Below are 25,395 nucleotides of genomic sequence, written 5' to 3'. Positions count from 1 at the left end.
AATGTTCGGGGTGAGAGCTATAACCTAGTCTAGTCAGTGGATTAATACATACACTGACATGAATTAACTGGGTGGTGACTGTGGGCAGGCTGGGTCACTGGGGGTGCCTCTGGGTCCCTGGCGAGTGGAGCTCTCTCTGCTTCCTTGGCCACAGCCTGACTCTTTCCCCTTCCATGCCCTTCCACCTGGTGTCCTGCCTCACCTCAGGCTCAGAGCTGCAAGGCTGGCCAACTGTGGACAGAAACTCTGACACTGACCAAATGAACTTTTCCTCCTCTCCGTTACTCTTGTCACATCTTCTGGACATAGAAATAAAAAACTTAACTAAAAGAGGGAGGAAGGTGTGCTCAGACCACATGGATCTTACACATCCTGGAAGAAGAGGAAGCTTCTAAAATGATTTAAACACAGAAATAACAGATTTGCACTGCAGTCTGGGAACACAGAAGATAATCTAAAGGAGACAGGACCGTGGACAGGAATAACCAGGAAGAAAGCACTGCAGTACTCTAGGAAGAGAAGATGCTGGCCTGAGTCAGAGAGGAACAGGAGAACAGAAGACTGGGTATTCAAACTCACCTGGGGTGCAGCACAGACTCAGACCACCAAGGAGACCAGTGTGACTGGACTGGTCAGGAAGGCACAGAACAGCAGGATGAGAGTGAGGCAACTCCCAAGTCAGAGCAGGTGCTGCGGTCAGGCAAGGAATGGCAGCTCTGATTAACACAGCACTAGAAGATCAGGTAAAGCTTCTGAGTTCTACTTTTAAGATGACCCTAAGTGTTGGTAAAGAACAAATGGGAAGAAGACAGGAAGGAGAGAAGACCTCTGACAGTCTAGTCAAGAAATGCAGGTGAGCAGTAGCGATGGAGGGAAATGGATGGATGTGAGCAAGAGTGGGTCAGAAGTTAGTATCACCACAGGCCAACTGAGCCAGCACCCAGGCCAACTGAGCCAGCACCCAGCCCAACCTCAACACATGAACCACACAGGGAATCCCAGGAGGTAAGGAAGGAGCTGACACTGGGCTGAACTTTGGAGACACTGACAGCTGCTCAGGACACGGACAGAGAAGAGTCAGGACTCACTGCAGGGAGGCAAATGAAGACCAGAGCCAAAAGCCACAATTGAGAGGCCAAACCCTTGATGCCAACTAGAAATAAATTACGAAAACAAATCCTTAACAGAGAAAGAATCTGATTTCCACAGTTAATACATCAGAATATCCAAAAGTTCTACTTTTCAACAACAAAAAAATTATAAATATAAAAAAAAAAAAACAAGGCCCCTTTACAGGAGACATTAACAGAAACTCTCTGCTATGTTTGAATGTGTTTTCTCAAAAACATCTGTGCTGAAAACTTGATTCAGATGCAACCCTGTTGGGAGGCGGGACCTTTGGGGTATTCAGATCAATGCCACTACAAAAAGATTGTGAGAATGGACTCACTCTGTCCCCTTCCACCTTCTACCACTACGGGTCAGCAAGAAGGCCTTCACTAGACCCCACATACCAGCTTGATTTTGGACCTTCCAGTCTCCAGAACTGTTGGAAAACTTCTGTTTCTAATAAATTACCCAGTCTCAAGTACTCTGTTACAGTACCAAAAAACAGACAGACACTGTCCCTGAGGAAGCACAGATTGAATTTTATTAAGACTTAAAGTCGACTTGTCTTAATATGCTCAAAGAGATAAAAGACGTAAGAACAATGTTTTAACAAATAGAGAACAGTAACACAAACATAGAAACTATTCAAAGAAAACAAATTCCTGAGCTGAAAAGTACAAAACTTGAACTGAAAAATTCACTGGAATGTTTCAGTAAGAGATATGAACAAACAAAAGAATCCGCAAATGTGAGGACAGATCAGCTGAAACAGAGCCTAAGACACCTGTAGGGTGCCATCAAGAGAACAAACACTGGGCTGGGATGTGGCTCAAGCGGTAGCACGCTTGCCTGGCATGCGTGCGGCCCGGGTTCGATCCTCAGCACCACATACAAAGATGTTGTGTCCGCCGATAACCAAAAAATAAATATTAAAATTCTCTCCCTCTCTCGCGCTCTCTCTTAAAAAAAAAAAAAAAAAAAACTTAAAAAAATAAATAAATAAATAAATAAATAAATAAAAGAGAACAAACACACATGTCAGGGAGTCCCAGAAGAAAGGGAATAGAAAGAGAAAGAATATAGAGAGAAATAAACATTGAAAACTTACCAAATTTGAAAAAAGACAGGAGTCTAAACATCCAAAAAGCTCAACAATTGCCAAGAAAGGAATCAAAATAACATGCCAGAAAAAAAATTAAATAAACACAAATGAAGGGGCTAGGGATAGAGCTGAGTTGGCAGAATGCTTGCCTAGCATGTACAAGGCCCTGGGTTCAATCCGCAGCACCAGAAAAAAAATTTTTTAATTAAAAAAAAAAAACACTACAAAAGAAGGCAATAATGGAAAAGAATGAGAAACAAAAATATGTAACACATAGAAAACGTGAAAAATGACAGAAGTGTTTCCTTACAAGTAATTACTTAAAATGAAAATGAATTAAACCCTCCAGTTAAAAAGTAAAAATACCCAGAATGGAAGGAGAAAAAAGGAAAACAAAAAAGGTATGAACCAACTCTATGTTATGTGCAAGAGACCAGCTTCAGTTCCACAGACACAAAAGGTTAAGAGTGAGAAAAACGGAAAAAATACAATCTATGCAAATATTGACCAAAAGAGATGGGAGGTGACTATCAGACAAAGTCAAATACAAGAAATGAAGGCCACTGTATATTAACAAGAGTTGATAATTAATTCCATCAGGAACACCTAACAATCATTCACACAGATGCTTCATCTCATAAGACCCAAAACAGATGAAGCAAAACTTGGCAGAACTGACAAGAGAAACACACAGCTTTACCACAGCTGGAAATGTTAACAACGCACTTTCAATAGTAGCCAGAAGAACCAGCAGGTTAATAAGATGCAGGGCTGGGAGGCACTGGATGCCCGAGAGCACCCAGTCCTGAGTTCCTTACTTCTCAGCACTGCAGACCAGCACGGACAGTGACACAGGAAAAAGGGCAAAGGCTGTGCAGCACTGTGCGGCAGGGAACCACACACAAAGAACTGCCACCACGGAGAGCAGGCCACACACTCCCAGTTCACATGGGACTCTCCAGGCAGATCTCGTATCAGACCAAAACACAACTCTCGATAAATTCTGAATTCTGAAGTATTCTGTGTATTTTCTCTGATCACTAGAGATAGAATTCAAGGGCATTTCAAGAGATAAAATACTTAGGGGAAAAAAATTAACCAAGGAGGTGAAAGGCTTATACACTGAAAATTCAAAACACTGTTGAAAGAAGTTAAAGGCTCCCTAAATAAATGGAAAATACCCTGTGTTCATGGATTGAAACACAAATTACTCAGATGAGCCTGCCCAACATAAATTCAACTCAATCTCTTTCAAAATCCCAACAACCTGTTTTTCAGAACTGGATAAAGTTGATCTCTGAATTCATATGCAATTGCAAGGAGCTCCAAACAGCCTCCAAAAACAATGCTGCCTGCCTAGCAGTTCCCATTTTCCAATCACACTGCAGCTCAGTCATCGATACAGTGTGGCCAAGTTTCCCTTGTGACTGAGAAGAGTGAAAAGAAAACCTAGCAAGATCAGCAGAGTAGAGCAAGTGGACCAGGAGAGGGAGGAGGGAAGAGAAGGGAAGGCCTGGTGAAGGAGATTGAGCAGAAGTCATGTGCAGGTGCCAACACGGCATGACAGACCTCGCAAAGCATGACTGTAAGGCACCAGCAAGGAAATAAACAGCAAGAACCTCAAGAAAGGAAGTCTATCAAATGGAGAATTTGCAAATTGCATTTCTGATAGGTGTGACTTCCCAGGATAAAATCAAAACTCTTACACACTCAACAACAAAAAGACAAATGACCCAATTAAAAAGTGGGTAAAGAGTTGAATGCACATTTCTCAAAGGAAGTCACGGAAGTCACATAAGTGACGATAAGCACATGAAAGCTCAACATCCACAGTCACAAGGGAAACGCAAGCCCAAACCACAGCAGGCATCCCTACACACCAACTTGGAGGGCAGGTGAAAAGTGGGAAGGTGGAAAACAAGTGTCGGGAGACGTGAGAACTCACTCTCCCATGCTGCCAGGGGACATGAGGAACGGGCACCTGCTCTGTAGGTCACACGGCAGCACTGCCAGCCGGGTGCCTCCTATGGACACACCAACGGAACTGAAGGCATGTGGACGAAGGCTGGCGGCAGCAAGGTTCACCACAGGCAAAGGCAGGAACAGGCCCACGGCCAGCAGACAGAGGCCGAGGAGGCGCGGCACAGGCCAGGCACACGCTCACAGAGTACTGACCATAGGAACGGAGACAGTCCACACAGGTGATCCTGGGGAAGCCAAGTGGAGGAGCCAGACACAAAGGTCCCACACTGCACAACCACACTTACATGACTCTACAGGTCGCACGGTCCACAGACAGAAAGCAGACAGGGCAAACTGGGGGAAGCAGCGGGGACTACCTGAGGGCCAAGGGTTTTCTTTAAGATGATAAAAAAGTTCTGGAACCAGATGTAAGTGGCAGTCATCCACAACTGTGAACACTTTTCAACTGTTTACTTTAAAAAGGTTATTTTTATGTTACATGAATTCTACTTCAATAAAAATGTTTAGAGTGAATTTGCGATGGCGCACACCTGTAATCCCCACAACTGGGGAGGCTGAGGCAGGAGGATTGTGAGTTCAAAGCCAGCCTCGGGCTGGGGATGTGGCTCAAGCGGTAGCGCGCTCGCCTGGCATGCGTGTGGCCCGGGTTCGATCCTCAGCACCACATAACAACAAAGATGTTGTGTCTGCCGAGAACTAGAAATAAATATTGAAAATTCTCTCTCTCTCTCTCTCTCTCTCTCTCCTCTCTCACTCTCCTCTCTCACTCTCTCTTTAAAAAAAAAGAAATAAAAAAAAAAAAAAGCCAGCCTCAGCAACAGCAAGGTGCTAATAAGCAGCTCAGTGAGACCCTGTCTCTAAATAAAATATAAATAGGGCTGGGGGTGTGGCTCAGTGGTCGAGTACCCCTGAGTTCAATCCCTGGTACCAAAAAAAAAAAAAAAAAAAACATGAACTGAAGGAAGGATAAGCAAATTCAAGCAAAAAGACTAGCTGGAAAAAAAAGGCAGATAAATGGGAGGTGGGGCGGAGGCTCAGCGGAAGCGCTTGCCTGGCATGTGAGAGGCACTAGGTTCGATTCTCAGTACCGCATGTAAATAAATAAACACAATAAAGGCCCTTAAAAAAAAAAAAAAAAAAAAAGAACCTCTTTTTCAAAAAAAAAAAAAAAAAAAAAAAAGCAGATAAATGGATCAGTGACTGAAGATGGGCAATAAGGGAAATTTTGCTTTTTTATGTTGCTTAAACACTAATGCTTCCAGAGTATGTTTGCTTATTTACAGGCACAACCTAGGAGAGAGGGAGAGAGGAAGATGCAATATATAAAGGAACCAAGTCCCTGACCCCACAGCACAGACCAGACACTTAACTTCTGAACCAGGAAAGAGGGCAAAGGTGGCACGGGGTAGGAAGACCTCACCGGGTTCCTTCCCCTCTGGTGGTTCTACAAGAGACATGGAAGAAGGGGTGGGGGAAAGGAGCTGTGCAATGACCTCTAAGAGGGTGAGAAGGAGAACTCGCAGGGTAAGGGAGGGAGCCTGGTGGGTGGGTGGCTGAGCCTGTGGCCATGATATGCAGGGCATGGGAAAGGCACAAGCTGGCTTGCGGTGCGGCCAACAGTGAGGCAAGTGAGGGTGCTCACCAGAGCATGAAGTCCAAAGGAGGCCCACAGAGAGAGAGAAGCAAGCCGTCCCCACTCTCCAACAAAAATGGCTGAGAGCAAATGGGGTCAAGAGACTTTAACGTAGGAGCCCTGGCATGAGGCACAAGTACGGGTCACAGGAACCTGGATTACAGAGCTGACTACAGAAGGGAGAAAGCAAGGCTGTGGAGGTGTGAAGGCTGCCACTGCTGAGCCAGAGAGCTGGGGCCACTCATGCCACAACTTGGCCAAGAAGAGCGAAGGCAAGCGGGGTCAGGGTCTTGAGTTCCTTCTGAATGTCACAAGTGACCAGGTGGCCAAAAGAAACAGCTGTGGAGAGGACAGCACGGACACAGCCTGTAGACAAGAGTGTCAAAGGGACACTCAGAAACGTTCAGAAAGTGAGGGAAGAAACAGGTGAATCCAGCGGGACTTGCAACCTCTGCTTAGGTGACAATGGAATCATCTATGTCGCAAGGAACATGATCTGAGGAATAAGACAGGTGGGACAATCTGACTTCTCTGAGACTTCTCTTGCTAACCTGCAAGATGTGTTAAGACTCTACCTATCTCAAGCAATGTGGCGATGGAAGGGGAGATACAGGAAAGATCCAGAACTACAGGCTAAATACAGCACGAGTGGGAGACCTTCCTTCCAGCCAGAAGCCCATGAACTGGTTCCGGGGGCAGAGGTGACGTTCGCATTTCCAGACGTGGAGGGAAGCAGTGAGCGATGGCTGGCCACATACCTCAGTGTCCCTGGGCTGCTGGGCAGCCAGGGCGTGAGGCTCTGGCTCCTCATCCTCTATGCCATGCTGCTTGGATTCGCACTTGCCTCTCCTGCAGTTGCCCCCACAGGACGTCTCTCCTTTCTGAAGAGCCTGCAACCGGGAAATGAACCTGGTTTTCCAGGCTCTGAAGTCGGCCTCGATGCTGCCATGTTTGCTTCTAACTGCATCACAGTCCCCGTCTCCTCGGGCCAGCACACGACGAGCACCAAGCATCCAGAGCCACTTATCAACATTCTTGCCAACCTGCAAGAACAGAGAGATGAGCCAGACGGCATGTGGGAGTCTAAAGGCCCTCAGACTGCTCTCCAGAGCCCAGGGCTGCACGGGGCTCTCGCCAGGGGCTGCTGAGGCACAGGGAACTGCAAGCCCTCAAAGGCTACTCTCAACCCAGCCAGGCTGCACTTTATGTAATATTCTAATTCTCTGCAAGAAACTTTTTTTTTGACAAAGAAACAAACAAACCCTGTCAGTGGACAAAGTGTTAATAACAAAAAAGAAATTTAAAACTGCTGCTCTAAATCGTAGTCAGAACAAAACACTCATTAGCAAAGCAAATGAGTTCCCAAAATGTAACAAAGCCTGTGGGGCCAAAGCCCAGTTAGAAATAAAGTACAAAGGGAATCAATTTGGCAGGACTCATGTCTCACAAACTCCCTATGATCTGAAACAGTTAAGCTGAGGCACAGGGGTCAGCTTAGGTTGCCAAGGGGCAAGGCTACATGAATACTTACATACGGGAACTTTCTCATTCTTAGTCTAATGCCTTTGAAAATACAAGGGAAAATCTACACTGTGATACATGAAGGAAAACCAGGACTAAAGCAAGCTGAGTGCCCAGCACCACACACTCCACCCACCACAGACCAGCCAAGGGCCCTGAGGGACAGCCACCCAGGAGCTCTGGTGATCCTGCAGAACATGAAAAGCCAGAGGCTCTGTGGCTTGATTTCTTTAAGTACAATGAGCAGGATACAAACAAAAAGGAACCAAGTTAACTTCATTTCAAAAAAGATCCAAGAAAATAAAACAAACTTAATATTAAAAACTTAATATTTTACTACAAAAAAGATAGTGAATGTTTATTCTCTATTTTCCTTTAAAAATTAATGAGTTAATAATGAGTTCACCTGTTTTAAGAGTTAGCTTGGGCAACAAACATGATTCAACAACAGAACAGGTTGCTGAGAAAGTCCAAAGATTCAACGATCTTCACCTACAAGGCTCCAGGGAGCCGGCAGCTCGGCTTGACAGCCCTCAGTCTACCCCAGACACCAGACAGTGTGAGATACACTGTATTCAACAAAAATTTATTGACAGCCTTCTACACATCAAGCTGTGGTCAGGGGACAAGCGCCACCACAGAGAATAACTCAAGAAATTTACTGTAAATACCAAAGTTTATAGATTATGTCACGTACACATACACATGTATGAGTTATTGCTGTCCCTGTTTAAAATGAAAAAATAATTTATACCCGTAATTTAACACAGACCCACCTTGTTGAAGTGGCTTGCGTAGGCAGAATTCCCCAGGCCAAACACAGCGTATCTCATACCCTTCAGGTAAGTTCTGCCAAATCGAAAATCACTGGACGCCTCTTGTAACCATTTGCAGAACCACTCTGCACTCTCCGTGGGTCTGCCGTCAGTATACGTTGCAACCAGGAAGGCACAGACGCTCTTACTAGCGATCTAACCAAGACAGAGAGCTTAGAAGGACACTGAAGGTAAAACTTATCTAAGAATATTCAAGATACAAACAGTCTCAATGAAGAAGACCCTTTGCTAAAAGGCTGGCACTCCTGTCACCTAACTTCTAAGGATAAGGGGCACGTTCATAGACACTACTTATTTTCCAAAGGACCCCTGGCCAGGAACAACACCCTGCCTGGCTCCAACCCGTCTCCTGGCTGCTTCTCCACGCTCTATCCTACTTCTAGACTATAAGTTCCTATCATCTTTTTTTTTTTTGTCATATTGGAAACAAAATCCCAGGCAGTCAGGAAAAAAATACAGAAAGGTCTCCTAAAACTACTTGACAAACATAACTCCTCACAACCTGGGTTCCGTCCCCAGCACCTGAAACTTTTTTTTTGTACTGAGCATTGAACCCAGAGGCATTTAATCACTGAGCTATATCCCCAGTCGATTTTTTGTTTCAATTTTGAAACAGAGTCTCACTAAGTTGCTTAGGGCTTCGCTAATTGCTAAGGCTGGCCTTGAACTTGCAGACCTCCTGCCTCAGCCTCCTGAGTCACTGGGATTACAGGCCTGCACCACTTCACCTGGCAAAAAACAACTTTTAAATGTAAAGTAACTCCACACTTGGTTCCATCACCTACCTGGGAAAGAAGCCTCAGCCCTTCTAGCCCAGAACCTCATCTGCCTGTCTCTTCACAGTTCCAAGTCATGAGGTTAGACTTTGGTCACATGTTCTTACTTACAATTAAGGATCAAAGTTGGCTAATAAGTTTTCACAAATAATTTATAGCATATCCAAGCTCATCTGCACCCCAGTATTTTCTTGTGAAGACGGATAGACAGAGTAACAACTAGACATTTATCCAGCAAAGGGCTGGCCAACTGTGAGACAAGGTCTCGGCGTTGCCCAGTCCTGCCAGGACTCCTGGGCTCAAGTGATCATCCCACCTGGGCCGAGGGGAGCTGAACCAGTAACTCCATGCCTGGTTTTTGCTGCTGATTTTTAATAAACTCTCATTGGAACTGCACTCACTTGTTACATACTGTCTACGGCTGTTCTGTGCCTTGACCGTATGCATGGGACACTAAAGATACTTCCTTTGAGACCAGTGCCATGGCACACACCTGTAATCCCAGCTACTCAAGAGGCTGAGGCAGGAGGATTGCAAGTTCAAAGCTAGCCTCAGCAACAGCAAGGCGCTAAGCAACTCAATGAGATCCTGTCTCTAAATAAAATACAAAATAGGGCTGGGCACATGGCTCAGTGGTCAAGTGCCCCTGAGTTCAATCCTCAGTACTGAAAAAAAAAAAAACAAGGGAAGGAGGAAATTTCAAGCTTTCCCACCCCTACCTCAGCCCAGAACTATCCACCCCAACAAAGAACAGGCCACACCCCACGGCAGGATCAGCACACTACACTACACATTCAGGGCTTCTGATTCATGCTGAAAATTAAACTGGTTGAAATTCCTTAACATGAAAAATCAGATTTACTCTGAAGACTGTAATTGTCCCAGATGTCAAGAGGTCAATTAAATTTGGGGTTTTTTTTTTGTTTATATGTTTGTTTTTGTTTTTTTTTTAAGAGAGAGGGAGGTATAGAAAGGTAGAGAGAGAGAGAGAATTTTTTTAATATTTATTTTTTAGTTATCGGCGGGCACAACATCTTTGTTTGTATGTGGCGCTGAGGATCAAACCCAGGCCACACGCATTCCAGGCAAGCGCGCTACCACTTGAGCCACATCCTCAGCCCCAAAATTTGAGTTTTTATTCAAGAAAAAAAATAAGATGATTACCAACCTCTTCTACTAGATGATCATCTGGATCATATTCTTTCAGATTAATAACTGCCACTGGCAGATCTAGGGAGGTCACTGCTTTGGTGAGAATTGTCGCAAATCCCTAGTAAGGAAAAAAATAAAATCATCAGTAAACCAAACAAGCACAGCACAGCCCTTGTAGCTCTGCTGGCAGGAGAGCTCGGCACTCCCTGGGAAGGCTTCGCTGGCAACTAGTGTCTGCCGTGGCAAGCACACAGCACCCTTGCGCTCACCGTGTCCTCGTCACCCTCCCAGAGGCCACCACTGATCCTGTTCTCACTCTGAGGGTGGCACAAGACCAGACCCACGCTGGCTAGACATTCCAGCAGCTCTGCCCACTAGAATGAACACATAAAAAGCACAGAAAGAAATGTGGGGTGTGACGAGAAGGGGAGATACAAACAGAAGCAGGCTGACAGGTGACAGCCCTGAGGGGACTCCAGTTCCGACAGAACCACGGACCACTACAACACAAGATGGGAGAGATCTGGGCAGGAGGGAGCCAGACAGTGAAAGTCCAGGTGAGGGAGGAATGCACACGGGTCGAAGAGTGGAGGCGACACCAACCCCTCACCCCTGGCAAAACACTTGCCAGCTCTTCCTCAAGGAAATGAACCAAACCTGGGAAAGATAAACTGCTGGCCAAATTTTGGCACCCAGGAAAACACCCTCCTCTTTTCTCTATGGTGGTCCAACACCTGACTCCTTGCCTTCCAGGACTATTAGCTGAAACTGGTCATCCACTGGCACTACCATGCCAGTTTGGGTTCTGGGCAATATTAGAAAACAGTAATCATAACAAACATGGCCCTTGATCTCAAGCAACTCGGGGTCTAATGGAGAGAGAATAAACTAGGAATGAGAAAGGAGTACACCAGAGAGTGACTAGCAGCACTACGGAGAAAAAAATCCCCAGATGAGGGCAGAAAGCGCAGGACTGGAGCCAGTGAGAGTTGGTATCGAACATGAAAGGGTAAGGACAAAGAGCATACTGAAAAACAAATATTTAGTCTTTGTCACCCAGCACAAAGCTCTAAATCCCTTGGAATTCACTGATTTGCCCCAGGTTCAATCCCTAGCACCGCAAAAAAAAAAAAAAAAAAAAAAAAAAAAGCTCAGCAGGCACAGCTGTAGACAGGCACCTACCCCAGCTCAGCTAGTGAGGGCAGCAGTGTCAAGCCAGGGACATCTGAGGACTGTGTGAGTAGCTAGTATGAGAGTTCAAAATGTTTTCCCATTATTGATAAAGACATACTACATGAGCAGATGATAATTTAAACAATCATCAAGAATTAAAAACAGGAACAGCAAAAAGGGGTTCAGAGGTAGTGAGGTGGGTGCTTTCTGGAAAGCACTTTTCATTCTGAAATTTCTTTGTGCCTGGATTTGTTACCATCTGCAAGGATTCACTTGTTCTTTTAAAAAATTTAAACACACGCATAAAAAGGCTCTGAACAAAATATTTTATGCATAACATGAAAGGACTTTGTTTCAGCTTCTCGTGAATTTCTCCCTTTCCTCAGGTTTCCCACCTGCACTGCTGGGGGCTGACCTTGGTGAGAGGCTGCACTAGAGTCAAAGACGACTGAAGTGCTGATCACCTAAGAAGCATGTTTCTGAGTGAATCCTCAAGAGGGAAGTGGATCCTTCTTCAGTAGCAGACAGAAATAAGTCCTTGATTTTTAATTTTTTTTTTTAAAGAGAGAGAGAGAGAGAGAGAGAATTTTTTAATATTTATTTTTCAGTTTTCGGTGGACACAACATCTTTATTTTTATTTTATGTGGTGCTGAGGATCAAACCCAGCGCCCCGCGCATGCCAGGTGAGAGCACTACCGCTTGAGCCAAATCCCCAGCCCAGTCCTTGATTTTTTAATAAGTCATTCTCATCCTAGCCCTACAGAAAACCTTTTTTGGGGGATGGGTTGCAGTACTGGGGATTGAACCCAGGGGCACATTTTTTTTAGAGACAGGGTCTTGCTCAGTTGCTTAGGGCTTCCCTAAGTTGCTGAGGCTGGCTTTGAACTCATGATCCTCTAGCCTCAACCTCCCAAGCAGCTGGGATTACAGGTATGAGCCACCACACTCAGCTAGAATCTTTTCCTAGAAAGCACTAAATAGCTCTGACCATCATAATAAAGAAGAAAGTGTCATCTAGACACAATTAAGAGAATATGAAGCAGCTCTCAGCTCTATGCATGTAGTACACATCTATTTTAATGTCCATCTTCAACACTTGATATTATTAGACATCAAAGCACAATTAAATAGGTGTGTGAACTGTGAAAGAAGGGGCCTGCATGGGTCACTACTGCAGTCATTCTGCTTTGACTACCCCCTAGTCCTGGAGCCACAAGCATCAGTCATGAACTCAGAAGTCTCTCCATCCTGCTGAAGCAGAAGAAGACTTCAGAACAAAGACCCTTCGTGACAATGACCACCAGACACCATCCATCAGCTTTAACTGAATGCAAGAGATGAGACCCATCCATTCACCCAATCAGAAAGGAAAAATGTATGATGGAAAAAACAGGGGAAGTAACTAAAGATAAGAAGACTAACTCAATCCAATGCCAAAAAATATATTTCAGGAATTTTCTTAAAATGTCAAGATATCAAAGGAAAAAAAACATCATATAAAGTTCTCACCTTTGCTGTACCAGTCTGGGAACCATAGAAAATCTTCACTCCAGATACAAAGATGTGCTTCTTTGGAAGGGAGGCATAATCATTTGTCATCAGATCCTGAGCTGCTTCTGGAATAGATCTCTCCTGTGAACTTTTGCCCTTGAAAATAAACAAATGCACCAAATCCATTAGGCTTCAATCTCTTCCCAACTTCAGTATGGATCAAGATTAACACAGCTATTAACCCTCTTCATTATTTTCTTGATCTTTCTGGTTGTACTCCTCAAGTATTAACCTCTTGGTATACCTTTAAAGACAAATCTTTTTTTTTTTTTTGGTACTGGAGATTGAACTCAAGGGCACTCAACCACTGAGCCACATCCCCAGCCCTATTTTATATTTTACTTAGAGACAAAGTCTCATTGAGTTGCTTAGCACCTCACTTTTGCTGAGACTAGCTTTGAACTCACGATTCTCCTGCCTCAGCCTCTCAAGCTGCTGGGATTACAGGCATGCACCACTGTGTCCGGCAAGACCTTTATTTTTTAAGACTATAATGATTCCCATTCCCTCAAGGGTAAAGCAGGTGTGAAAGGGTAAAACTGTGAAAGAAGGGGCCTGCACGGGTCACTACTACAGTCATCCTGATATCCTGAGGGGACCTGGTTTCGGGAGCCCTTGTCAATACTACAATCCAAGGATGCTCAAGACTCTTACACAAAATGGGTTAGTACTTGCATATAACAAAGCACATCCTCCCATATGCTCTAAGCCATCTTTAGATTACTTATAATACCCAATACAACATAAATATTGTATAAGTAGCAGTTACACTGTTTTGTTTAGGAAACAAGACAAGGAACAATGTCTGTATAAGTTCAGGAGACAAATAGGGAGTTCCCCAAGTATTTTCAATCTGTAAGTGGGTTAATCCTATTGAACCCAGAAGGCCAACCATGCATACTTTCCTCTGCAATGTGTTTTACTGGAATAACAGTGGAAACATTTTTTTGATCCTTCATTAGTGGAATGCAAAAAGAGGACTACTGCTGCTTAAAAGTACAAAACATTTTTGATTTTCGTATAAAAGATTTTTTATAAGAAATTTTTCATTACTAACATCTTCCTGTACCTGGGTTTGATGGCACAGTCCTATAATTCCAGGGACTGTGGACAGAAGGTAGTTTGGGCAAGAGAATCACAAGTTAGAGGCCAGCTTCAGCCATTTAGTGAGATCTGCCTCAAAATTCAAGTACAAAGGACTGGGGATGCAGCTCAGTGGTAAAGTGCCTCTTGGTTCAATCCCCAGTACCCCAAAAAGTAAGCAAATAAATAAAGGTCTGCTGTATCTAACTCAGATAATAGAATAATAACTTATTCTCTAAAAACTTCAAGAAGAAGATTGTGAAGCTATTAGAAAATAATAATGAGACCGGAAGCTCTTTGGCTGGCATGCGTACTAGGCCCAGGATGCAGTCTCCAGCAAACACACACACAACACACTAGAGATCAAACATGAAAATGATTCAAAATTACTTTTAGATTTTCTGCATTTCTTCTGAAAGGCTTGGAAAATCTGCACTCTAAATTCTCTGTAAAATCTGATACCTAAATACTGTATTAAAAGGAAGGGAAAAGAAAACCTGCTCGACTCACCTGCTTCTTTTTCTTTTTTTTAGATATTTATTTATTTTAGTTGTAGTCTGACACAATACCTTGACTTTATTTATTTTTATGTATTGCTGAGGATCGAACCCAGGGCCCTGTACTAGGCAGGCGCTCCACCGCTGAGCCCCAGCTTCAGCCCCTTACCTGCTTCTTGATGAGAATCTGGACACAGATCCAAAGGCTGATGCCGAAAGCAAAGCCCAAATAAAGGTAAAACCTGTGCATCCACAAGGACAGCAGAGGCGAGGAGAGGTCCCAGGCGGCCAGAGGGGGATCTAAATTCATAACGACACGTTAGCCATGCTACTTAAAGCTGCAAGAGAAACACCGCCAAAGCCAGCCCCCAGGTTCACGTAGGGGACCTGCTGGAACAGCCCCGCAGACAGCGCCCACCGCGGCAGGCAAGACCAACGAGAGCCAGGTCCGGCGCCAGGAGGCGACCCGGCGGCGAGGCCCGCGAACCGTGCGCAGCCAGTCCCCGCCTCGGGCCACAGGCGCGCGCCGCCGCCGCGGGCTCGCGTCAGGCCTCGCCGCTCGCGGAGGGGACGCGAGGAGCGCCCCGAGCTTCGGCCGGGCACGACCCCCAAGGATCCCTCCTCCGGGTCCTGAGCGTGGGGCGGCGAGGCCGTGCCTTTCCGCCTCGGAAGCGGATGCCGGGACCTCGCCCCCAGTCTCCAAGGGCAGAAGCGGGTCGAGCGTCGCGGCCACCGGGATAGCCTTCGGGGGCAAGGCCCGGAGATCCGCCCGCCTCCTCACGCCTCGCCGCGCCGGGCCTCACCCATGTTCCTCGGAGCCCAGGCCCTCAGACCCGGAGATAGCTGTTCCTCAGCGGCCGCGCAGGCCAGAACTCGCAGCCCGGTGACAGGCCATGCCGCTCGCAGCCGCGCGAGACCGCTCCAGAGCGAAAGAGGCGGGCCGAGAGGGGACGCCGGACGCGCCGGACACTGCCTGGATTGGCTCAGAAGGGAAAGGGGCGGGCCCAGCGGAAGCACCGCCCAGCGCTCTGAGCCGGCGCGCTTTCCTCGTCTTGATCGTATTGGCTCAGAGGGGAAGTGGGCGGGCTCGAGGGGGGGAGCACCGCCCAGCGCGCTAGGCAAAAGGGCCCGGGCCAGCGCTGCCGGTAGTGCTCGGATTGGCTGAGGGGGAAGAGGAGAGCCCAGAAAGAAGCACCAATCAAAACACTAGGCAGCTAAGTTCGGCTGGGAACGCGGAGCGGGGGGAGAACTAGGGGAGGAGTATTAAAAGACGGGCGTGGGTTGATGTTTGGGTCTCAGTTCCGTGACTGTTACAAGATGCTGAGCAGTCATGGTTAATGTCGTTGGACGTACTGTTAAAGTACCTGCTTCACTATTTAAGGCTAAAATCATGGGATGATTTGTCTTAAAATACTTGACCAAAAAATGAGGAATAGGAAATAAAAGAAGGAAAAGTGTTGCCAAAAATGAAATAGGGACGATAGGAGTTCATTTTTTTTTTTTTTACTCTCTATTGTTTGGTAATTTTTCCCTTTAGGCTAGGAGTGTAGAACGCTTGCCTAGCGTGCGCAAGGACCTGGATTCGATGTCCAGCAAGGAAAAGAAAACAACCTGAATAAGTTAAAGTGGGCGTGACCCCAGAACTCTGCGGTACTCTGCAACGAGGTGCTGCATTTCCATCCGGTCTCTAAACTTCAGCCACAGACCTAACAGCTCTTCTCGCTCGCTGACGTAAACCGCGTCGTAAAACGCCGCAAAGCGCAGGTGTGGTGGCTCGCGTCCCCGCCCGACGCGCCGGGCCGGACGCCTGCGCAGTGCGTCTGCGAGGTGCGCAGTGGGTCTGCGAGGTGCGCAGTGGCGGTCGCGGACGGGCCTAGCCCGGTGACTGTCGTTAGGGTTGCGCGCGCCTGGGGTCGTTGGAGTTGGGCACCAGTGGCCGCGAGGCGCAGAGCCCTGGTTCCCCGGCCGCGATCTGTGAGCGGCCACTATGTCTATCTTCACCCCCACCAACCAGATCCGCCTGACCAACGTGGCGGTGGTTCGCATGAAGCGCGCAGGCAAGCGCTTCGAAATCGCCTGCTACAAGAACAAGGTGGTGGGCTGGCGCAGCGGCGTGTGAGTGAGCCCGGCTCCCCGGCGGGTCGCGGGGTGGGTCGGCCCCGCCGCGTCCGAAGGCAGGCCGGGGCGGGCGGCGCGGGCCGGGGCTGCGTCCTCCAGGGCGTGCCCAGGCGGCTCTGCGGGCGAGTCCAGGCTGTGAGCGGCCTCTCCCGCTCTCCCTAGGGAGAAAGACCTGGACGAGGTCCTGCAGACGCACTCCGTGTTCGTGAACGTCTCCAAAGGCCAGGTCGCTAAGAAGGAAGACCTCATCAGTGCTTTCGGCACCGACGATCAAACGGAAATCTGCAAGCAGGTGGGTCCCCGGGGCCTGACTTCCGCGGCAGTCCCTGGGCCAGGTACTTGGAGGGGTGCCCAGCGTTAGCGTTGCTGTCTTTAAAGGGAAAGGTTGCGCACAAGAACGTGGGTCGCAGGCCGTTGCTGTGTTCAGTGCTGGGCATTGAACCCAGGGGCGCTGTCCTACCCAGCTGCATCCACAGCACTTTTTGTTTTTGAGATAGGGTCTTGCTGAGTTGCTGAGGTTGGCCTGAAAATGTGGTCCTCCTCCCTCTGCCTCCCAAGCCCCCGGGTTACAGGTGTGCACCACCACATTCACTGCCTTTTTGTTGAGACAGTATCTCACTTGCTCAGGTTAGCCTTAAGATCCTTCTGCCTCAGTTTCCCACGTTCCTGGGATTACAGGAATCCGCTGCACCTGGAACTCGTTTTTAGTAATACAGAATGGGAATGCTTTTTGCCAGAAGTTCCAAAAATTAGGTATTGTGATAATTCCCTCATTTTGCCCAGTTCTTTATTTTTTTCAAATGTGGCATGCCTGAAATATCGAATTTTTTCTACGAGATTGCCCTTTTCTATTTCTCTACCCTGTCCTAAATAAGTGAGCACACCTTGAAATCCAGTGTATGGTTAGGCAAAGTTCAGATCAATCCTGAATGTCAGCTGGAGAAGATGAAATTCAATGTTATTAATTCTTTTTTTTAAGAGGGTTTTTTTAAATGTGTATATTTTTTTGGTTTCAGGTGGACACAATATCTTATTTTTATTTTTATGTGGTGCTGAGAACTGAACCCAGTGCCTCATGCATGCTAGGCAAGCGCCGCTACCATTTGAGCCACATCTCCAGCCCCAATGTTATTAATTCTTGTGGTCAGTTAACAAAGAGTGTGCAGTAAAGAAAGATATCCGTTTTCTCCCCTCTTCCTAGTACTCAGGACCTGGTACATGCCACTGAGCAGTCCCTGCTCACGACCCCCACCCCTGTTTTTTTGAGTTAGAGTCCTACTAAGTGCCATGACAGACCTCAAGCTTGGACTCTTGTGGCCTCAGCTTCCTAGTAGCTGGGATTACATGTGTGCACCACCATGCCTAGCTTGCTTTCTTAAACTTGTTTTATTTTTAGATTTTGACTAAAGGAGAGGTTCAGGTATCTGATAAAGAAAGGCACACACAGCTGGAGCAGATGTTTAGGGACATTGCAACCATCGTGGCAGACAAGTGTGTCAACCCGGAAACAAAGAGACCATACACTGTTATCCTTATTGAGAGAGCCATGAAGGACATCCACTATTCAGTCAAGCCCAATAAGAGTACAAAACAGCAGGTAAGGAGGGGCTTGGTTTGGTTTTGCAGTGCTGGGGTGGAACCCAGGACCTGTGTGTGGTAAGCAAGTGCTCTACTACTGAGCCACATCCTAATTCTCAAGTGAGTGGTTTTTAAAGTCAAGACTTCTATCCATGGATGTTATTTTCCCCTAAAGAGATCATTAAAACACTGGGGCTGCGTGGAAGTTGCTCAATAGGAGGTTAAATGGGGTGGAGGGGAACAGGGATTGGGGTTACACAACAGGTAATTTGTTTAAAAACAAACACACAGGACTCTTCTCTTCCTGTCCAAATCACACCTTTAAAGACAAAACTTGGATTTTTAAAGAGTTGTTTTTAACTCTTCTTTTTTAAATTTTATGTTTATATGTAATTTGTACACCATAAAAGTCATCCTTTTTAGATTATGCAATTCAGTTTTACAGAACTTTAGTACCTTTCTTGATGCTCTGTTTGAGAACATTTTCATCACACCCTTAAGAAAAATTTTGTGTTAGACAGCAGTCATTCCCTATCTCCCATGCCCCACAAGCCACTGGCCACCACTGTCAACTTTGTCTCCCTGGACTTAGCTGTTCTGAACATTTCAAATAAATGGGATCATGCACTGTGTGGCCTTCCCAAGGTTCTTCTATGTTGTAGTACGGATCAGAACTTCATGGGAATTGTACAGGAATATCACATTTTGTCTATTAGGTGGCAGACATTGGGTTCACTCTACCACTGAGCCATTTCTTTATGGATTCTTTTATTGACAAAAGAGTTCTTTAGTGATCCTGGATACTAGTCCTTTTAACACATGTAGGTTTGGAAATATTTTCTCCCACTTTGTGGGTTTTTTCAATTTCTAGGTATTGTTTTTTGAAATAGAATTTTTTTATTTTGATAATGTGTAGTTTTTCTCTTCTGTAGTCATATTCTTCCTGTCATAGCAAAGAAACCTTTGCCTACGCAGTCAATGAAAGCTTCCTTGTTTTTGAATACTTTTACTTTTACACAGCAAAAGTAAAGAAATGACATTTGTCCTGACAGGCTTTAGAAGTGATAAAGCAGCTGAAGGAAAAGATGAAGATTGAACGTGCTCACATGAGGCTCCGGTTCATTCTTCCAGTGAATGAAGGGAAGAAGCTCAAGGACAAGCTCAAGCCGTTGATCAAGGTTATAGAAAGCGAAGACTATGGCCAGCAGCTAGAAATTGTGAGATTTGGATATTCTTGTTTCCTTGCTTTATGATACCAACATAGTGTATTTTCTAGCATAAATGTGTAGTAAATACACATTTCCAGAAGTATCATAATCTTAGAATTAACATATCAAGGTTTAAGTAGAAATTTATATGGATAAGCAGTTACAATTTTATGTATATATGTGTGTGTGTGTGTATTAAGTTGTAGTTGGACACAATACCTTTATTTTTATTTATTTATTTATTCATTTATTTATTTATGGTACTGAGGATCAAATCCAGTGCCTCACATGTGCCAGGCAAATGTATGTTCTACCACTGAGCGACAACCACAGCCCATAATTTTTGTTTTTAAATTGTTCAAGATAATATCCATCATGTTCAACTTTAATGAGAAAACGTGTTTTACAGTGAATCTTCTCTTATGGGCCAAAGAGAAATTAGACTAAAAGTTGGTCCGCTTTGTGCACCATAGAACATTTTAGGGTTGTGGGGTTGCCTTGCACATCAGCAGGCAAGTGCTCGCTCTGCTGCTGACCGTATCCCCCCCTCACCACAGGACAGGTGGAGACTTAGCAGGCCCGCTGCTGCCTACCTGCTGCTTGTCTGTGGCACACAGAACTGTAGTGCCTCGTTGTCCTGAAGGAGATGAGTGAGTGACTCTGTTGGGTTGCTTGTCTTCATGTGCTAAACAGCTGTGTTGACCGTTTCAGGTGTGTCTGATTGACCCAGGCTGCTTCCGGGAAATTGATGAGCTAATACAAAAGGAAACAAAGGGCAAAGGTTCTTTGGAAGTTCTCAATTTGAAAGACGTGGAAGAAGGAGATGAGAAGTTTGAATGACATTCATCAGTCTCTTCAGCTATAAAACACTAAAAGGAGATGTTTCTGTTTCTGGTAGCACTGTTCAATTTCTGTGATTTGCCAAAAAAAGTGATCAATTTGACATTTCTGTCTTGTGTTCATGTGTGCATAAAAAGACTTCCTACATGAGGATAATGTGGGTGTTCTAAACACAATGAAAACTCAAAAGTACAAGTCCAGAGGGTCATTTTGCTGCTGTCTCAGGCCTTTATGGCACTCCAAAATGAAAGCTTCCTGAGACAACTCTTGTGGCTAAAAAGTTAAGTTTTGTATATTATATAAGTAAGATTATTGGGAAATATGTCTGTATGTTAAAAAGGAGTATTTACTGGAAAAGAAAACGTGTAATACAGCCTGTAGGGGTAACTATCGTGTCAGTCAAGCTTGGATGATGACGTCCTGATTATCTGAAATGGGCATGTGGTGGCTGTAGGACTGAATGATGGTCATTGAATATGCTGCCAAAACTCAGATTGTCCTTGGTAAAATATAAAGTCATTCGTTTCTAATTCTTAGTTATATAACATATATTAATACAGCTAAAATTATATGTGATCAATAAACTACTGCTATTTTTGTTAAACTGGCTTGTGTTTGTAGACAGCTTGCTAACTCCTTTTCTCCATCTATAGTAGGGTTGGAAGTTGTCAGGAGAATTAAATAAGCTGGTGTTAATGAAAATGCCTATCTGACAAACACCAAATAAATCTTAATTTGGGGGATATAATTGTTTTATTTTGTTGATAGCAGTTTTTATTTACACCGTTAAATCTGCTTATCAAAAAAGATGCATGAGGAGGGTGGGCTTGGTAATAGGGATTGAACCCAGGGGTGTTTAACCACTGAAGAACATCCACAGAACTTTTCATTTTTTATTTTTGAGATGGGGTCTTATTAAGTTGCTTAGGTCTCAATTACTGAGGCTGGCCTGGAACTTGGGATCTTTGTGCCTCAGCCTCCTGAGTGGCTGAGATTACAAATGTGTACCACCATGTCCAAGTCTTCTGTTACTGGCAATGATTTATGTATTAAAACTTTAAGCTTTTGAAAGTCTGATGATTGTGTAATTATTATTACCTTTAAAAATTTTTGTTTCCCCAAGTGTCCCATTTAGCCAAAATAGTGTTGAACACCTCTAATCCAGTATCTGGGAGGCTGAAGCAGGAGGATCACAAGTATGAGACCAGTCACAACAACTTTGCTAGAGATGTAGCTCAATGGTAAAAATGGCGGAGTTCAATCCCCAGTACCAAAAAGAAAATACTGTTTATTTTAAAATGAAGTCAATTTTTTTCTAGTAGTACTAAAGGAAATACGGCATAGGAATGAACAATTTTGTGTCAACACTGAAATTGGACTGCTGCTTGACACTGCTCCAGGAAGTGCCCTTCACTGCCTCAGTTTTGCCTATTTGTTGGGGTCTATTCTGCTTGGTACTGGGGACCAAACTCAGGGCTTCATGCATATGCTAAGCATATGTCTGCCACTGACCTCTGCCCCAGTGTAATGTAAGCTCCAAGTCCCAGCGGGGTGTGCTGGCATGTACCCGTAGTCCCAGCTGCTCTGGAGGATGAGGTGGGAGGACCACTTGAGTCCATAAGCTTAAGGCCTGACTGGGCAATATATCAAAACCCCGTCTCAAAAAAAGCTGAAGTCCCAGGAGACAATTTTACAATGAAGTTCACACTTCTTCCAGCTAATTATACTGTTACTAACATGATGTTGCAGGTTAATAGTTAACTTAAAATGTTCAGTAGCCACATACTAGCATAGAAAAAAATTAAAACAACATTGCCTTAAGTTTTTTGATTATTCCTCTCAGAAAACAAACTTCAAGAAATGTTCAAGTGTGGGCTGGGGTTGTGGCTCAGCGGTAGAGCGCTTGTCTAGCACATGCAAGGCCCTGGGTTTGATCCTCAACACCACATAAAAATGAAGGTATTGTGTCCAACTACAAATAAAAAATAAAAAGAAATGCCCAATGTGTATCACATCCGAGTCACGTTTCTGAACCTTTAAAATTCTTTTCACTTTATACTGATCTCATTATTCAAAGTAGTTAACCATTTTGGCTCATAATCATCTTCCCAGTACCATCATTAAAATGCACTGTCCTAAGGATTGACTGGTGTATACCTTTGGTCTGAAGAATGCTTCAAAGTTAATCATCTTCTGTTAGAACAGCTCTCTGTGCTTCTCCTTATGCCTCATGCACAATTATTTGCTGTAGCATCTGGAACCCCTGCCACATGAAAATCCCCTTGATTCCATCTCATATCAAAGACACTGCTTAAGTATCTTCTGTTTTGAACTGTGAGCCCCTTTAAGGGCAAAGGACAGATGTATGTGTGCACTGCACCATGCTTGGGACATAGTCGATGTGGAACAAATGAATGTGTAGCTCAGGGAGGGGCCATGATACCAGGAGATAGATGCATGGTGAAAAATTTGCTGATAACTTTATTTCCAACTCCCCATTAGGGCTGGGATAGAGCTTTTGTGAGCTAAGCTAGAGCTTCCCATCTTCATGCCGTAAACCTCAAACATGATTTCAACCTGTATGCTGCCCTCAAGCCTGTGTCATGAGATCCCTTGTAATTCTGGTAGTAATATTCTTCCTTACACTTTTTTTTTAATTTTTATTGGTTGTTCACAACATTACAAAGCTCTTGACATATCATACTTCATACATTAGATTGAAGTGGGTTATGAACCCCCAATTTTACCACAAATGCAGATTGCAGAACCTTACACTTTTTTGTATGCCTCCCTCACACTACTAGATCTCCAGGTCCTGTGCTGGCTCCTGCTGTGTGAACAGTGGGACTGGGTATGGACAAGTTGCCACTTGCAGCACTTCATGGTGAGTTGATGACAATCACTGATTCTCATCCTGATTTCCATTTCCAAATGTGTTTATCCATGACGGCACCTTTCAAATTAAGAGAATCTAAATATCACTTTATAGCATCAAAATTCTGAGATAAAATTATAATTCTGAGCCAAATCTTGATAAAACTGGATATCCAGCTCCTACCTGGGAATGACTTCACAACACTGAGCACACATAGCTGATTTGCCCAGGCACCCTCCCAAAAACCTCAGGAAAAATCAGTTTCACTGAATTCCTAACTGAATCTACAAATACTCCATTCCTCCCTGGCAGAGTGTGGAGGTGAAAGGCTGTGGAGGAAGGAGGAGAATCATGCTCACTGTGGAAGAACAGGTTCCACCTCTTGTTATCTGCCAGGCTGTGGAATCTCAGGCTCCACTTAGCAGGCCACTGGGTGGCTCTCTGCTCCTGCGCAGAGATGCAAGTCAGGCTGATGCTGCTGGGCTGACCAAGAGCTAGTTCCTTCCCATCAATGCAGACCCTCTGGGATCCAGAGTAGGAATATCTTACAAGCTGTTCAGGTAAAAGCAGTTTGTATACTTATAGTTAAAACTGCAGATAGAAAGATTTGAGGTATATATTGACCTGAGTTAATATCAATAAAGTATTTCTTAATGAAATTTGTCTGCTTGTGTAAAACTTGAGTGATGACTGCCTCAGTTTCTCAGAGACAATGTGATTTTAAGGACCTCAGTGATTTTACTACACACACTGCCATAATTAACATTTCCGAAGAGCATGATTTTTGTTCTTTGCAGTGCTGGTGACAGAACCCAGGAACTTGCACATGCTGGGCAAGCACTCTACCAGTGAAAGACATCCCTAGCCTTAAAACATTATTTTAAAAGGAATTATCACTGCAATTGTGATTTTTACTTTGAAATACAAATAGTTAAAGGACATTATAGCTAGGAAAATAAATTGTTATGAAATCAAGTTAAAAACAGGTCAATGGGGGCTGGGGATGTGGCTCAAGCAGTAGCGCGCTCGTTTGGCATGCGTGCGGCCCGGGTTCGATCCTCAGCACCACATACCAACAAAAGATGTTGTGTCCGCCAAGAACTAAAAAATAAATATTAAAAATTCTCTCTCTCTCTCTCTCTCTCTCTCTCTCTTCTCTCACTCTCTCTTTAAAAAAAAAAAACAGGTCAATGGATTTTCTCCCTATGTTTCAGGGTGCAGCTTGAAATATCCATTCTTCCACCTTCCCCATGATCATGCAAAGGGCTTTATAAATAAGGTCATTCTATAAAATACCGCCAGAAGGCTATGTTTTTCTAGAGTAAAGAAATGCTCTGCCTTGACCTTTGGACACTGAGGAAGGCAACTGACCAGAGCCATCCCCAAAGGACTCCAGCACCCAGGAGGCCCTACAGCCAGAAACAGCCAAGAAGAAAACTACACTGCCACCTGCAGGGACTAGCACAAGAGAACCATGCATAAAATGTCCCCGGGAAGAAACCCTGAGTAAACCTTCTAGTTTCACTTGCTCTTAGCTGACTTAAAAATCACTAACTTTTTTTTCCAGGTGTGGTGATGCACACCTGTAATCCTAGAAGCTCAGGAGGCTGAGGCAAGAAGAACACAAGTTCAAAGTTCAGGTTGAAATCATGTTTGAGGTTTACGGCATGAAAATGGGAAGCTCTAGCTTAGCTCACAAAAGCTCTATCCCAGCCCTAATGGGGAGTAGGAAATAAAGTTATCAGACTCAACAACTAGGCGAGAGCCTGTCTCAAACAAAAAAAAAAGGCTGGAAACGTAGCTCAGTGTTAAGCGCCCCTGGGTTCAATCCTAGTACCAAAAGACAGCCTGAACCCTGGAGGTCACCAGCTGGGCGTGCACGCTGGCCCCCCGAGCCCTGCCACAGGCAGCACCGCTGATGGCTAGGCAGGGATAATGGTCTCCTGAAGAGTGCCGTGGATGGACACCGACTCTTCCCTTGGGCCTGCAGGTGTCCAGCAAGGATGAAGATGAAATACATGGCCTCTCTGTCTTCACATCATGTCTGTCTCCTCTGCTGCCTTGACCTTTGGTCAGCATCTGCTCGGCTTTGTGTGCTGCCATGCTGCCCACCTGGGAGAGGCTTGGTCCAGACCACTTGGGTAGGCCCTGGGGTCACATCTCTCGTCCCTGCTCCTCATGCCCACTCTGCTTGGCTCTGCCAAGCCTTCTGTCACGATGCACAGACTTACCTCAAGCCTAGAGCAATGGAGTTTTCTGACTGCACTGAGACTTTTCTTACTCTTAAATTGTTCTCGTCAGGTATTCTGGTCACAGCAATGAAAAACTATCGTGCGTACTGAGCTTGCAAGTTGATAC

The 25,395-nt window shown here is 45.1% G+C and overlaps 2 protein-coding genes across 6 annotated transcripts in view; one reads left to right on the top strand and one right to left on the bottom strand.

The window, feature by feature from the left end:
• LOC308651774 (S-adenosyl-L-methionine-dependent tRNA 4-demethylwyosine synthase TYW1-like) overlaps positions 1-15,485 on the bottom strand; it is a 108,797-nt gene extending 93,312 nt beyond the window's left edge. For all 5 annotated transcript variants that reach the window (XM_081299246.1, XM_081299245.1, XM_081299247.1 and 2 more), the window contains exons 1-6: positions 15,222-15,485; positions 14,588-14,718; positions 12,797-12,934; positions 10,130-10,231; positions 8,126-8,320; positions 6,587-6,871 (exon numbers count right to left, since the gene is read on the bottom strand). In XM_081299246.1, the coding sequence (XP_081155372.1) occupies positions 6,587-6,871; positions 8,126-8,320; positions 10,130-10,231; positions 12,797-12,934; positions 14,588-14,718; positions 15,222-15,225 (855 nt within the window). In that variant the 5' untranslated portion in view covers positions 15,226-15,485. The remainder of the gene's footprint in view (positions 1-6,586; positions 6,872-8,125; positions 8,321-10,129; positions 10,232-12,796; positions 12,935-14,587; positions 14,719-15,221) is intronic.
• A 721-nt stretch (positions 15,486-16,206) lies between these two features.
• On the top strand, positions 16,207-21,236 carry SBDS (SBDS ribosome maturation factor). Its single transcript, XM_081300163.1, has 5 exons — positions 16,207-16,533; positions 16,699-16,828; positions 17,933-18,133; positions 19,167-19,331; positions 20,034-21,236. Exons 1-5 carry the CDS (start codon positions 16,406-16,408, stop codon positions 20,160-20,162), a joined length of 753 nt encoding a protein of 250 aa, XP_081156289.1. The 5' UTR covers positions 16,207-16,405; the 3' UTR covers positions 20,163-21,236.
• Positions 21,237-25,395: the final 4,159 nt, after the last annotated feature.

The sequence above is a fragment of the Spermophilus citellus genome, assembly GCF_964194105.1.
Source record: "Spermophilus citellus genome assembly, chromosome: 6".
NCBI classification, from domain to species: Eukaryota; Metazoa; Chordata; class Mammalia; order Rodentia; family Sciuridae; genus Spermophilus; species Spermophilus citellus.
Note: the sequence above shows the minus strand (reverse complement) of the source record. Positions and strands in the feature narration are given on the sequence as shown.

Bases quoted from the DNA above. Each gene is read 5' to 3' on its own strand.
- SBDS (XM_081300163.1), top strand. From the start codon at position 16,406: ATGTCTATCTTCACCCCCACCAACCAGATCCGCCTGACCAACGTGGCG. The intron at 16,534-16,698 runs GTGAGTGAGCCC...CGCTCTCCCTAG, and splicing joins GTGGGCTGGCGCAGCGGCGT to GGAGAAAGACCTGGACGAGG. The intron at 18,134-19,166 runs GTAAGGAGGGGC...TTGTCCTGACAG, and splicing joins ATAAGAGTACAAAACAGCAG to GCTTTAGAAGTGATAAAGCA.